General features: G+C 40.8%; 2 protein-coding genes across 4 annotated transcripts in view; one reads left to right on the top strand and one right to left on the bottom strand.

Annotated features, from left to right (window-relative positions):
* The window catches only part of eps8l2 (EPS8 signaling adaptor L2), a 22,403-nt gene extending 10,135 nt beyond the window's left edge, over nt 1–12,268 (top strand). For 2 of the 3 annotated variants that reach the window (XM_020619312.1, XM_020619311.1), the window contains 17 exons: nt 938–1,099; nt 1,855–2,004; nt 3,031–3,110; nt 3,250–3,359; nt 3,513–3,553; nt 3,649–3,775; nt 4,978–5,066; nt 5,150–5,224; nt 6,319–6,467; nt 6,554–6,722; nt 6,822–6,856; nt 6,940–7,045; nt 8,255–8,374; nt 9,226–9,301; nt 9,424–9,595; nt 10,601–10,733; nt 11,063–12,268. In XM_020619312.1, the coding sequence (XP_020474968.1) occupies nt 938–1,099; nt 1,855–2,004; nt 3,031–3,110; nt 3,250–3,359; nt 3,513–3,553; nt 3,649–3,775; nt 4,978–5,066; nt 5,150–5,224; nt 6,319–6,467; nt 6,554–6,722; nt 6,822–6,856; nt 6,940–7,045; nt 8,255–8,374; nt 9,226–9,301; nt 9,424–9,595; nt 10,601–10,733; nt 11,063–11,140 (1,872 nt within the window). In that variant the 3' untranslated portion in view covers nt 11,141–12,268. The remainder of the gene's footprint in view (nt 1–937; nt 1,100–1,854; nt 2,005–3,030; nt 3,111–3,249; nt 3,360–3,512; nt 3,554–3,648; nt 3,776–4,977; nt 5,067–5,149; nt 5,225–6,318; nt 6,468–6,553; nt 6,723–6,821; nt 6,857–6,939; nt 7,046–8,254; nt 8,375–9,225; nt 9,302–9,423; nt 9,596–10,600; nt 10,734–11,062) is intronic. The other variant, XM_020619313.1, reaches the window with a different exon arrangement.
* Nucleotides 12,269–12,349: 81 nt separating this feature from the next.
* Nucleotides 12,350–13,797, bottom strand: part of LOC109971244 (fatty acid desaturase 2-like) — a gene marked incomplete at its 5' end in the record, with an annotated part of 20,136 nt that continues 18,688 nt past the window's right edge. Inside the window, 2 exons of the mRNA XM_020619373.1 lie at nt 12,350–12,554; nt 12,694–12,819. Of these exons, the coding sequence (XP_020475029.1) occupies nt 12,503–12,554; nt 12,694–12,819 (178 nt within the window). The remainder of the gene's footprint in view (nt 12,555–12,693; nt 12,820–13,797) is intronic.

Genomic DNA, 13,797 nt, shown 5'->3' with positions numbered 1-13,797 from the left:
TTAGAAAAGCAAGCTTGTGACCAAAAGACCCCTGTTTCAGTCCCCAGACAGGACATATCTGCCTGAATAAATAAGAGTAAAATAAAAAAAACTAATTTCCACACACATCTTGAATATCACATATGGGCAGGTATCAGCTACAGTGTTATTAGTTGTCAAGGGGAGCATAGATGTGGGTTAGTGGGGCCCTACTCCACCTCCACGTTTGGCTCACTAGGCTATTCATAGACTGAAACTTTGTCATCATCGTTACAGAAATCAACATGGAGTGTACCCGGTTTGGCACAAAAGCTACTTGGATAGGTTTAGGGAAAGATCATGGTTTGAGTTAGAATAATACTTCCTTAAGTAACAACACTGACTACCAGTTTGCTATGGGAAACAAACAGCTGTCTCCTGTTTGAAACTCTTGCGTTTTGTCATCCTGCCCTTTTACCTTTATCTCATCTGTGCATGGATTTTGTCACTCTTTAAATGTCATTACCTTTGTCATTTGGCTTTTTCTCCTGACATAGCACCTATGGCCCCTAGAGGTTGAATAAATTTTTCAGGGAAGAACCATATCGTTGTACCTTGTACCCTACTGGTAGGTACAGCTCAGTAATTATGGGAGGCATGACAGCTGATAACAGTCATTAAATGGTGTTATAACATTTATAGCGGTGACAGCTGATATCACAAACTATACAATGCTAAAAAATAATGAGAAATGTAGCATTGTTTGAGTTTATTTTATGGCGGTGAACTTTGTTTTAAGTTGGTGAATGAGTATTTTTCAGAAAATTTCAAACTACTTCTTTAATAGAGGCAATTAAGCAGAAAGCATGTATGTTTTAAATGATACTTTCTGTACATCCATTGTCTTAATTCACACCAAGTCATAGTCCCCTCACAGCAGAAAACCTTGTCCTTCTCTAATTTACTGTTTTCTCCTCAGCATCTCTCCACCTTCATTATGGACAAGACAGAGTCCATTGTCACAGTGGATGATGCCATTAAGAAACTTGTCCTTCTGGATTCAAAGGACAAAATATGGGCACAAGAAATGCTCCTGCAGGTTACTGACAAGGCGGTCAGGCTGCTGGACTGTGACACACAGGTAACTGCGCCACACCTGTCCACACATCGGACACATCATCACATTATGTTAAGTTGCAACAAATGCCCCAGTGATGATTTGTGCCTCTGAGCTGCTGCTTGAAATATCTGTCTGCAGTCATTTTCAGACAGTACTAGTTACTAGGAGTACAACTTCAGCTTGTGAAAATGCAGTAGTTGTATAATATTTTCTGTTAGTTATGGAGGAGCAGAGTCAAATGTTGGAAAGTTACTCCACTGACATATGCCGATATCCTGATGCACTTGGCTTAGATTTTTGGCAGAAAGTCTACCGTACTTTACAAAGGGCTTTCAAATGTTAGTTACCCATTTTTATTTAAATCTTTGTACTGGAACAAGTGCATAAGTCAACACTGTAACAGAAATGCATACTTGGAAATGGCAATAAGCTCCATGCAAATTAAGCACAGTGCTTTACCACGTACTTTGGTGAAGTAATGTTTAGAAGTCCACCCATTGTGAAATGTCCTGCATCAACCTTCCTCTTTTTGTTAACGTTACTCGTTTTGCCAACCACATGGCACTTGCATCCTATTGTAGTTAGCTGCTCAAATGTCAGAGAAACATTAGACTCAAATGATGCTTTCATTTGTGCGCTGAGTATTCCTCCACTTCAAAATAAAAGTCACAGAATTAACGGGCCTGATAGAGACTTGTCAACGAGCCGCGTCTGGCTCGCGGGCCATAATATTCCCGGGTCTGATACTGTATCTTGCTCTCGCTTTTCTTCTGCAGGAAGAGTTGGAGAACTTTCCCCTCCCCACCATCCACATGTGTCAGGCATTGCTGAATCAGACAAGTTACCCCTCCGTGTTGCTGCTCGTATGTCAGGACAAAGAGCAGCACAAACCCGACATCCACTTCTTCCACTGTGATGAGGTGGAGGTGAGTCTGTCCGAATGTAACAGGCTTAGTTCAGTTTGCTTCTTTTATTGTCTGTTCATGATTAGCTGGCTTTGTGTGTTTGTCATTCATAAGTCCCTGCTGTTGTTGTTGGAGCACTGGGTTAGATTTCAGTCCTGTAAAAAAGACTGTGCTGTGTGTATCCTTTTACATTATTCGCAGCCTTGTTAAAAGATATTTGCACAAATGAAGAGCTGTCACTGAAAGGGTGCAATACTATACCTTACTGTAAAGACTCTACCTCTATTGCTAAGTTCAAAGAACGAGCTTACAAGTAAGTGTTTATTACGTTTAGAATGAGCTCATTCATGGGGGGATCTGAATTTAACAAACTTCGGATTATCGTGTGTGACTTGCCTGTGTTTTTATTGAAACAATAAAGGAACATAGAGTTTATTTCCCATTAAAGTTGTGATGCACATGTCATTTGATGTGAAGGAAAAATAAAAAAGATTTTTGAAGAAATGCTAAAAAGATTTTTCTGATGTATTTGATTTGACCATTTATTTGTTTCTGCTGTTTCTAAAATATACTGTTAATCTGTAAAGTCAAGCAAGATAAAAAAAAAAAAACATATAATTGACTCGAATGCCTTTGGTTGCAGACTTGTAATCAAAACCAGCCATTGTCATCATCAAAACTGGAATTCAGTTAAATTACCATAATTCAGTTAATTTAAAACATCGTCACACCTATCTTCTACATCTGGATTTGAACTGTGTGAGTCCAAGTTGGGCACAAAAAGAACCTGTAGGTGTCAATAGAACAGGGTTAACAAGTATTACAATGAGATATTTAACTGCAAACTTTCAATACTGAGTTTGAATTTCCCTTGGATCAATAAAGTATCAATCAGTCAATCATCAGAGATGACAAAATTGCAACTGGGTGCTGGGAAACACCAACTAACTTTGGCATGACCAGTAGTGAAACTCTATACAGATGTCACCTGTAAAAGCTGCAGTATGTTAAGTAAAACCCCCTTCCTCTCTCTCTCACTCTGTCCAGGCGGAGATGGTTCATGCAGATATAGATAGTGCCATTGGAGACAGCAAGCATGGAAAGAAGATGAGGCTTCAGACTCTGAAGTAAGAACAATGTAGCTGCAGAAAAACACACACACAGCCTTTTAGCCATGCACATTTCGAGAGGTGTCACTAACCTAAATACTGGTTAGTTAACCTGATGTCAGGGTGCTGAAGGTCTCGCCGCCTCCTCCTCCCCCAGGGTGAACCAGGAGAAAATGAAACATCATAGAGAATCCATTCTCCCCCCCTCACCCCCTAAGGGCCCCTCACGTGCTCCAAAGGGACGAGTGGCTGCCACGAACACACAGGGTGCGGACACTTCTGCTGTACATGCACTCAGAAGAATAAACTTTATACATGCACAACTTACATGTTATGCAAAATTGTATTTTTTCTTTTGTTTATCTTTAATCATGTGCATTTTTTTGTGTTAATATGAACTTGTACTTGAATATGATGCAGAGTCACATGAAAAGCTGGCCCAGCGCATTGAGAAGGATGTGGTGAGCGTTTCATATCCACAGTCATTGCATTACACAGATCCTTTCATCATCTCATAATATGCTTCATGCTAAACCTCAGGACTTGTCTCCCTCAGCAAATCCTCAACTGTGCCCTGGATGACATAGAGATCTTTGTTGCACGGTTACAAAAGGCAGCAGAGGCCTTTTCCCAGCTCAACCAGCGCAACAAGAGTAAGAAGAATAAGAAGAAAGGACCAGCAGGTCTGTCTCCCTTTCTTCTGATGTGGTGGCACGAATGCAGTGACAATATGTTCATATTGCTCACGTCGCCATTTTTGTCTTTTTGTGTCCTGTGGTAGAGGCCAGTCTGGGGTTCTGTGAAGTAATACAATACTCTTTACACAATTACTTATCACTACTGATGTAATATTAATACTCCTTACTTACTTACTTCCTAAAGTAAGTAAGCGTATTAGTGTAAGGTGTATTATTCTTCTGTTGCACCCACACATTTGGTTACTTTAATTTATTAATATCAGTGTGTTTCTGTGTGTCTGAAATTAAATGTTGTTGTGTTTTTGCCTGACAAAGCCAAAATATTGGCATTGCTAAAAAAAAAAAGAGGTAAACTTCAGTTTAATTTTGCATGAGATGCAGATGAGATGAGTCAAAACAATTTTAATCTTACACCAACAGTGTCATCTTGTTTATGGACTAAAAGCTGTGTCCTGTAATGATGTTACTGTTCATAAGTAATGTTTTACCATCCAACCCTGGCACTGGTGTGATGCTGTGTTCTCACTGTAACACAGCTGGTTCCCTGTCCAGTAAGATACGCATGGTCAGGGTAAAACACACATGTAGAAAGTGTAATTCTTCCAAAGTACTATAGCAGAAATGTGTGTTGTCCTTGATTACACCGATAGATGTGCTCAAAACAACGTGTTCTCTATCTAGAGAATCAGTTTCTCAACCTTGAGGTCAGAGTCCCATGTGCAGATGCTTGTTTATAGATAAGATGGTTGATTGATAGTTCTTTTTAAGTTTAAATCAATAGGTTTGAGCTTTGTTATAGTCTGTTTGAAGTTTATTCCTTATTCCTGAAAATCCAGTTTGAGGGAATATCATACTCAAATGTTCACCACATAGGTGTCTGATTTTTGGATTCACGGAGATTTGGGGACATTCTGGTTCACAGGTTGAGAAACCCTGATGTAGCACATTGTTCTTGGGCTTTTACTTTTTGGCCAGGGTGAACATTTCATCTGTGAAGCAGTTTATTACCTTAACATTATTGTATGTCCAACCTATTTTTCAGCTGTAAGGTGTAAGCCCTTGTAGAGATAGAAAAGATTAAACCTTGGCCAGAAAGTGAAGCCTGTGTCTTGCCTGTAATGTTTCTGTATGGCAGGCTGGTAACTGTGCAGTGTCTGTGTGGTCATTGTTGCTCTGGCTGTTTACAGAGGGCATGCTGACCTTGCGAGCCAAGCCCCCCTCCGAAGCGGAGTTCATTGATAGCCTGCAGAAACTGAAGCTGTCCTTAAACCTCTTGGTAAGATATCACAGCTCCTAACTGCCCTCATTCACAGTGTTCATCACATTCTCACTGTATGTCTCTCACTGCGTCCCCTGCAGGCCAAACTGAAGAAACACATACAGAATCCAAGTGCATCTGAGCTGGTTCATTTACTCTTTGGCCCTCTGGAGCTGGTAAGACTTAAAAATCTGTTCAGTGTCATACAGAAGATGGCAAGCATGTATGACCAGGAAAACACCAAACTGCTATGTTGCCATGAGACATTCCTCTTATTGTTTAAATTTTTTTTCTGGGACCACACCCACTGCCGCTTTTTTAAACCCTTGGCAGACTGGAGCAACGTGGCTTTCAACTCTGACACAGCCACACGTACATAATGTTGTTTTACCAGAACACACCTTCGATACTGGTGGATAGAAAGCCAGTGCTGCGATTAGCTCTTCACCTGATATGGTACATTGACTTCTGCAGATGTTAGCTTTACTTGATAAGGTTTGAGATAAAAGCAAAGCAAAGTGTGGCCTCATGGCTGCTAGCTGTCCTTATCAGTCTGCCTCGACATGCAGCTCCAGATACATCTGTAGTCTGTTTCTAGTTGTATAACAGTGTAAACAACATACCCATATTTTAGTTTATTTAAAATTGATTTGTGATGCTGTTGTGCCAATATTTTATCAGTATTTCAATATTTAATGTGTGTAATTATTTGTTTGCTGGCTCTTGTTTATTGCTGTTTTCTAATCACCTTCTATAAAGTATCTAGCTTGAATGACAGATATATACAGTTCACTTTAATTTCATCACTCAAAACGAGGATGGTATTTGACCTTATCTGTTTGAGTATGAAATGTGTCTCTCATCGGCAAAAACTGTCAAGTACTGAAGTTTGTAGCAGATCTTTACTCAAATTCCTATTCGTGTTTACTTTTACTTAATTTTTGATCAGTTGTCTCCTGATCTGATTTAGGAAAACATGACATGCTAATTTTAAACCAAATTATATAAGGTCAAAGTTTGTGTGCTGCTATTTGTGTTTAAATATTATAGACTGATCCATTGAAAAGTTTACCATATTTTGTTAATGAAAAAGAATTATCTTTTAGTATTCCTCAAAATTAGGGGAAAAAGTACCAGTACTAAAACTAACGTATTGAAATTTTTCAAACAGCTGTAGGAAACACAATAAAAGAACACACTGTATGTTTCTATATGGGGAAAGCCCCTCTTTTGTGTTTTCACATCAGTGAACTTGCGACTGTGTCCACAGGTGCTGCAGAGCTGCGGGAGTCCTGAACTGGCCCGTTCAGTCTTCTCTCCTCACCTTTCCAAAGATGCTGTCGATTTCCTGCGGGGACACCTCACCCCCAAAGAGATGACCATCTTTGAGCTGCTGGGGGACAAATGGACCAAACCAAGGTACATGGCATCACTGCTGGATCTGTCTGTATAAACGTGCAGCTTAAAGGTTGCCTTTGACCATGCTGTTACTCTTCCTCCTGCAGAGCAGAGTGGCCCAGGGATCAGTGCGCTCCTCCTTATTACCCAAAGTTTCGTAACGGCTGGGAGCCACCAGCGGAGCTCTTTAGGACGGCCCCGTGGGAAACAGAGGGACCTACAGGGCCACTGGGGTCCCCCACCAGCCCCGATTACAGGAAATCCTTATCAGACGATGTAAGGATTGTGTTTACTGGCCGCAGTCTGTAAAGGCACTGTACATTACAGATCCCTTACAGAACCCTTAAAAATGTAACAGTCTCTCTGTTTTTCCAGTTTTATGGAACTCAGCCCCCAGTCTCACCAAATGGGTAAGTTATGAAGACTTTCACATACTTTGCTGTGTCTTTCATGCTGCAGAAACATGTCCAACTGATAAAATGTATCTTAACAGTTCTTACAATGGGGCGCCACAGACTCGCAAATATGCCAAAATTCGCTACCACTTTGTTGCACGGAATGCCAATGAGCTGTCAGTACTGCAGGATGAAATCCTCGAGGTAAAAAACTGTGTCATATGTTCATATCCTTCATGTGAAGATTGCATTATGACCCCAATTATAATGTAGATAGCAAAAACCCCCAGTGTAATAAGTATATTATAAGTATAACCATTGTACATAGTCATCTGAAAACTCTTCTTTCACAGTGTGTATATATTTATTAATAGACTGCTGTTTTTGTCTCTTCTGTTTGTTCTTATTTAAATGCACATACTTTTTTGTTGAAAGCAAATTGAGAGTAAAATTAAAACTGAAAACAGTGATTTGTAAATCATCTATGCCCTGTATTACATTGAAAACAATTCTGGACACTGTTGACATTTGGCTTCCTTTTGGCACAGTACAGTTTTAAGTGGCATTTATAGATGTAACAATGTACTGTAGTGCCTGACACAGGTGTGTCAATGTCATCCTGAGCCCATGTGGTTATATTGCTTGTAGAAGAGTGAAGATTCTTGATGCTGTGCCATCTGAGGGATCGGAGACCATGGTCATCCAGCTTAGGCTTGTGCCCTTTACACACTGAAATCCCTCCAGAGTCCTTGAATCTTTTAATTATGCGCCGTAGAGGGGGACATATCCAAATCTCTTCCTATCTTTTTTTTGAGGAACATTGTTTTTAAATATTTGAATAAGTTTCTCAGGCATATGTTGGCAAACTGGTGGTCCTCAGCCCATCTTTGCTCCTGAAGGGCCAGGCCTTTCCTGGATGCCACTTTTGTACCAAATCATGCAATCACCTGTTGACATCACCTGTTTCAAATGGAGTCATCATTTCATTGTTTTGTCTCTTTATTGGCCCTGAAATGCAACCGTCCCAAATTTTTTGGAGTGTGTTGCAGGCATCAGAATTGTATTTATTTTGAAAAAAGAATAAAATTGATGGTGTCACATCAAATAATGTGCTACTGTATTGTTTTCAATGTGGCCCTGTTTCAATTTCAACAGGACACAGATGATTTACAAATCACAATTTTTTGTTTTTATTTTGATTTTACATGCTGTCCCAACTTTGTCTGATTTGGGGTTCTAGGTGATATGTGACAGTCTGCTGCAAAAATTTTGTCAACTGCAAACCTGAACAGCACGAACAGTCACTGCCAACAATGACGCAATTTCCACTGTATCCAGGTTGAGAGTTTGTTCTGCATAAGACCTGAGTTTGATGACAGGTTTCAGATTTAAGGAGTGAAATATGTCTTTCAGGTGCTAGAAGACGACAAACAGTGGTGGAAACTACGGAATCGCAGTGGCCAGGCCGGATATGTCCCCTACAACATCCTCGATGTTGTGAAGATAGAAGAGCCAGAAGCCCTTCATAACCAGGTCTGTACATACATATTTGCAGTGTACTAACATTACATTCTTTGTTTCTTAACCATAAAACTAAAGTAGGGTGTATTGGAGTTCTTCTTTGTATGTCAGTAAAAAATACACTTTTATACTGACAACATTTATTGGCCTGCTTTGTAGTTGTGCTGTGTATTTTTAGCATCCCCGCAGGCAGCGATTAAAACCAAACAATTTGATGTCATAACAGAAAAGTTTCCACCAGCTACACAGACTTTTAATGACGCAGAACATTTTACACTCTCATTGTCCAGTAGTGTACAGATACCAGTTAGTCTGCTCACAGGAGACTTACCTCAACTGCACAAGCTCAAATTGTTGCTACTGAGTTGAAAGTACAAAAGATTATTAGGAGACAGACAGATAACACATTTGCTAAAGAATGTAGGGCTCATGATAGAGAGATGTACAGCTAAGTACTCAGAAGAACACACCTAGATAACAAATCATTTATAGCATATGAAAGTAATTTTCATTTAATAATAAAATGTCATCACAGTAGCACAGTAACATTTGAACTCTGGCCCTAGATCATTGCAGCTGTACAAATTCTCTGCACTTGTAACCCAATACGTTGTGCAGCAGTATGTTCCCACCCTCACTTAAATTCATACAGACACACTGCATTTAGGCGCACCAACGCCCTTCAGCAGCTAATGCATGCAGATACTCTTCCTGGTGTGAAATACTTTCACACACATACTTTACTTTTGGCTCCTGGGCATAAATGTATCCCCTTGAATGAGATGGAAGACAAACCTGTTTCTGGGATAATACAGGCTGCGGTTGCTTTCTCATGAGGTGTGTATGTGTCTGTGTGTGTGCAGCAAGGCTACATGACACCACCCACTAGTCCTCTGGCCCATGGAGACAGTTTTAACAAGGGCAGACACAAAGACAAACGTGAGTGAACATAACCAAGTAGACTAAGTCAGATTTAGGAATTACAAGTATGTTTTAAAGCCACTTTTACAAGTAGTTACTCTTGTTCTGACACATGCTGCCATGCTGTTTCCCTTCTGCAGTGATGGATGAGGTCAACAATGAACTATTGATGATGATCACTGCAAACAAAAGTCAGCCACCCACGAGGAAGTTCCGTGTTGAGCGATCATCCAGCATCCAAATACCACTCACCCTGGACTCAAATCCAGAGCAGGTGACCGCATGGCTCAGCGGAAAAGGTTTCTCAAAACCGTAAGTCATTCATGATGCTCAGAAATTCAAAATGCCTTCCCACGCCTTCAAGAGTAACTCAGCACGCTTGGAAAATCTTGTCGTTGCTGACCTCCAGCAATTTAACTTCTCACCCTGCTGCTGATTGACAGGTGTTCTCCAGGACCCTGAGACATAACTGTTGGGTGCGGATGCAACAAAGCAAACAAGCTTAAAACATCCAACCCCAGAGGGCAGCAGCACATTGCTTTTCAGCTTGGTGTTAAGCTGCTCTTTGAGATCTGACTAAAACCTCTAGAGATGATGGTGGTCCCCTGACGTTTATGATTCTGAGTGTTTTGTTGTTGTTTTTTTACACACATTCACTGTCCACTTCTGAAGAACTGAAGTTCACCAAGGATTCCTGCAGTTAGGAAAGAAGTGGCCTTTAAAAGATAAAAGTCCATGCAGAGAAATGGAAAAAGAGGAAAATGAAGGATGACTCTCATGCATGGCTTGCAGGTCTGTTTGAAAACGTGACAATCCCACACAATCAGGGGTTAAACTAGGCTGAAGCCACCAGAGCTGCTGTTTGGGTGTTAAGAGCCAGAGCTCAGGTCGGTCTTCTTCAGCATCACAGCAGTGCTAATCATCTTGAAATATCTGCTTCAGACTCTGCTTCACACTGACCAAACAAAGGCAGAATTTACCTCTTTTTTATTTTACTGAATACCTGTACCTCCACATTTGGATCAGTGCACACATGTGGCACAGCTGCACTTCATTAATTATTATTTAATAAACAAGGAGCAGTGAGCTGTCCCAGAGAGCCAGCACTGCATAGAACACACCTCAAGAGGAACCAGTCATCAGTAATTGATTACACCCGTGCTTTTCCTGCCATGACACGTCAAACTGCCATGAAAACGTCCTTGATGGATTTGCAGTGTTTTAGCAGCATCAGTATACTCACTGCTGGTAGCAGTTTAAAAGTGAGAAATGCAATAAATGAATTTAAAATGTAAATGAATTGTCTGTTTTCTGCAGGACGGTTGAATGTTTGGGGATCCTGACTGGAGCCCAGCTGTTTTCCCTTAACAAAGAAGAGCTAAAGGCGGTGTGTGGAGAAGAAGGTGGTCGTGTCTACAGTCAAGTCAGTGTGCAGAAAACACAGGTCGAGGTTGGTAACACATTTGCCTGTAAGTGCACACAAACTGCTTGTGTCATTCTCAGTTAGACAAAAACAAGTTGTAACCTACAAATGAATACACCTCTTTGCAGCAACTTAGTCTTTATTTGTACATGTTGAGGCAAGTGGGAAAAAAAGGAGCTGGTGCTAGCTGTCACATTTCTAGGGAGTCACACAGTCCAAAAAGTGGGTGTGTACACTGTTTGTTGCTCTTCAAACCTGTCTCTCTCTGTGTATTCCACACTTTGTGACAAGAGAATCCTTGAACAATATGTTGAAATACAATTTTAAGAAACATAAATCTTGCATTTCCCTCACAGATGACCAGTGGAGACTCAGAGCTGCAGGAGATCATGAAGCGAAGGCAGGAGAGGATCGACTCTGGCGGCAAAGACTGAACCTGCCGACCACCCAACCCTTTCATACACTTCTCCTCCCTCACAGCTCCCTAACTGCTGCAGCTTCTTAAATCAGTCTACTGTTAATTGTGACTTACGGTAGAGAATACTGTAATGTTGTATACATTTTGATTGTATATTTATTTCATATCATGCTATGTGCATGTATTCCAAGTGTTTTCTTCTCTAATTATGTTGGTTTTGTTTTTATTGTCTTGTGCAGTTTTGTCCAAGTTGTGCGTGTGAAAAAAGGAAGCATGAAGATATGTACATTTTGGGGGATATGTGTGAATGCCAGTGTCTGTGTACGCACGACATGCATGATAACATACATATTTGTACAAGCAGTGTGGTTGATGTTCATGCACATTGTCAATATTTCAGCTGTTAACTAAATATCCTGGTAAATAAGTAGATTTTAGCTGCTGTGTGTCTAAATCTGTGCCAGAATATTACACATTTTCCGATGTATGGCCAATTATTTTCACATTACTGTTTACAAGTATGAAAAATAACACATGCTCCGTTAGTCCTCCTAGCATATAACAGAAGTAGACGATTCAACCTGATTGGTAAATGCAAATCAGAAAGTATTATTATAAATAATCTTACTGTTTATGATCAGAGTTCAGACATTCTTACAAGTGTGTGCCACAGAGAAACTCACAGTAATCCTGCATGTCAGTAATAGTCCAGTGCTGTCATTAATGTGCAGTGCAAACACAGGAAAATCAAGAAGTATATACAGGAGAGTATGTTGTTCTGCTATCGGTAATTAATTGAAGATTTAGACAAAACATTCATGGGGGTTGTAAATCTTTTGGGACGCAGTGTTTAAAAACATTACTACAAATTAAATTAGTACATTTCTGATATCATATCTTCTTTGTAAATAATTCTTGTTTGTCACTGGATTCATAATATCAAAGGTGGAGAAATGGTCAACAGCTTCTTTATTGTTGTATCAGAAGATAAACAGAAAATGTTAAGTTTGATCAGAGAAAATGACAAGCGCAGAACATTTGAACCCCCGGTTTCACAGGATTTATCGTTTGTCAGCGTAACTGTAAATATGCTATTGTTCAAGCTGTGTCACATGTTAAATAAAGAAAAAAAGGATCACTTTAACACCGTTTTCATGATCGTATTTATTAACACCATCCTACCGTTGTTCAAGATACTATAAAGCAAAAGTATGAGCACAAAAAGAAATGCTGCACAAAATCTGGGATTTAACTCTAACACCAAAAACTAAAGATCATTCTCAGACTTTACTCGATTATAACGCCAAACAGATTCAATTTATAATGAGGAAGAGGAGAGAAGCACAACTTTAGCCTCAAGTGCGCAGAATCACGCCGGTCACTTGTGGAGATACGCATCGAGCCAGAGCTCCCCCGAGTTTTTCAGTGAACTGAAAAAGAAAATTACAAACCATCATCTGTTATCAAGAAAAAGGATTCTTGAAGGAGTAACTGGTTTTTTGGTGGCTTTTTACATAAAGTGGCTCATCCTGACAGTAATTATTATACTTCTATTATGATTGAACTTACCTGACAACATCTGTCATGCCTTGCCACAGAGTTTTCGTCTGGTACGGAATCCTGTGTTTCTCACACAGGGCACGGACCTGGGGGGCTACCCGGTGGTAGTTGTGCCGCGGCATCGTAGGAAACAGACTTCAGAGACAAACAGGAGAAAGCATCCATCAGGCAATACTGTGTCCAACATGTCATTAGTTTTTAAACGTACAGTTCAGTTTAGTGACGGATCACCTTGTCCACCCTTGTTGAACTTGTTAATTTAACAGAACTCTGACCAATCAGACATAAACACGAGTAACACAGTCTTTTCCTGTTCACTTCTGCTGTGTGATTAAGCCTCATGCAGAGTAAGCCATTAGGCAGTGTAACTGTTTGTATAGGGCGGCGTGGTGTGGCAGTGATTAGCACTGTCGTCTCACAGCAAGAAGGTTCCAGGTTTGAGCCCCGGCCGACCCAGGACCTTTCTGTGTGGAGTGTGCATTTTCTCTCTGTGCCTGCATGGGTTCTCTCTGGGTACTTCGGCTTCCTCCCACATCCCAAAGACACGCAGCTTAGTTTGACTGGTGACTCTAAATTGCCTGTAGGAGTGAGTGTGTGGGTGTGCGTGGCTGTTTGTCTATCAGCCCTGTGATAGACTGGCGACTTGTCTAGGATGTACCTCAATTTCTTGTTGAGTGATATGTTTTATATAAACACAAACTTTGATTTTGTAAAGGCAGGTATCTACTTCTTAATCAGTTATATTCCTGGATTTTTTTTTTTTTTTGTTTCCTCTGACTGTGCTATAGGCTTCGTCTGCGAGGACACATTTTCTGGACTCTAATACTGTCAAGTTTGCATGGTCCAGGACAGCGGAGCAGGCCTTCCAAACCCTCAAAGACCGGTTCACCACAGCCCCCGTACTCCTCCAACCTGATCCCTCACGGCAGTTCGTGGTAGAGGTGGACGCATCGGACACTGGGGTAGGAGCGGTCCTTTCTCAGCGGTCCGGGGAAGACCATGCCTTGCACCCTTGTGCCTATTACTCCCGGCGTTTGACCCCGGCCGAACGAAAATACGATGTTGGTAATAAGGAACTGCTGGCCGTTAAATTGGCCCTGGAGGAATGGCGGC

Source organism: Monopterus albus, unplaced genomic scaffold (genome assembly GCF_001952655.1).
Source record: "Monopterus albus unplaced genomic scaffold, M_albus_1.0 scaffold218.1, whole genome shotgun sequence".
Lineage (NCBI taxonomy): Eukaryota > Metazoa > Chordata > Actinopteri > Synbranchiformes > Synbranchidae > Monopterus > Monopterus albus.
Note: the sequence above shows the minus strand (reverse complement) of the source record. Positions and strands in the feature narration are given on the sequence as shown.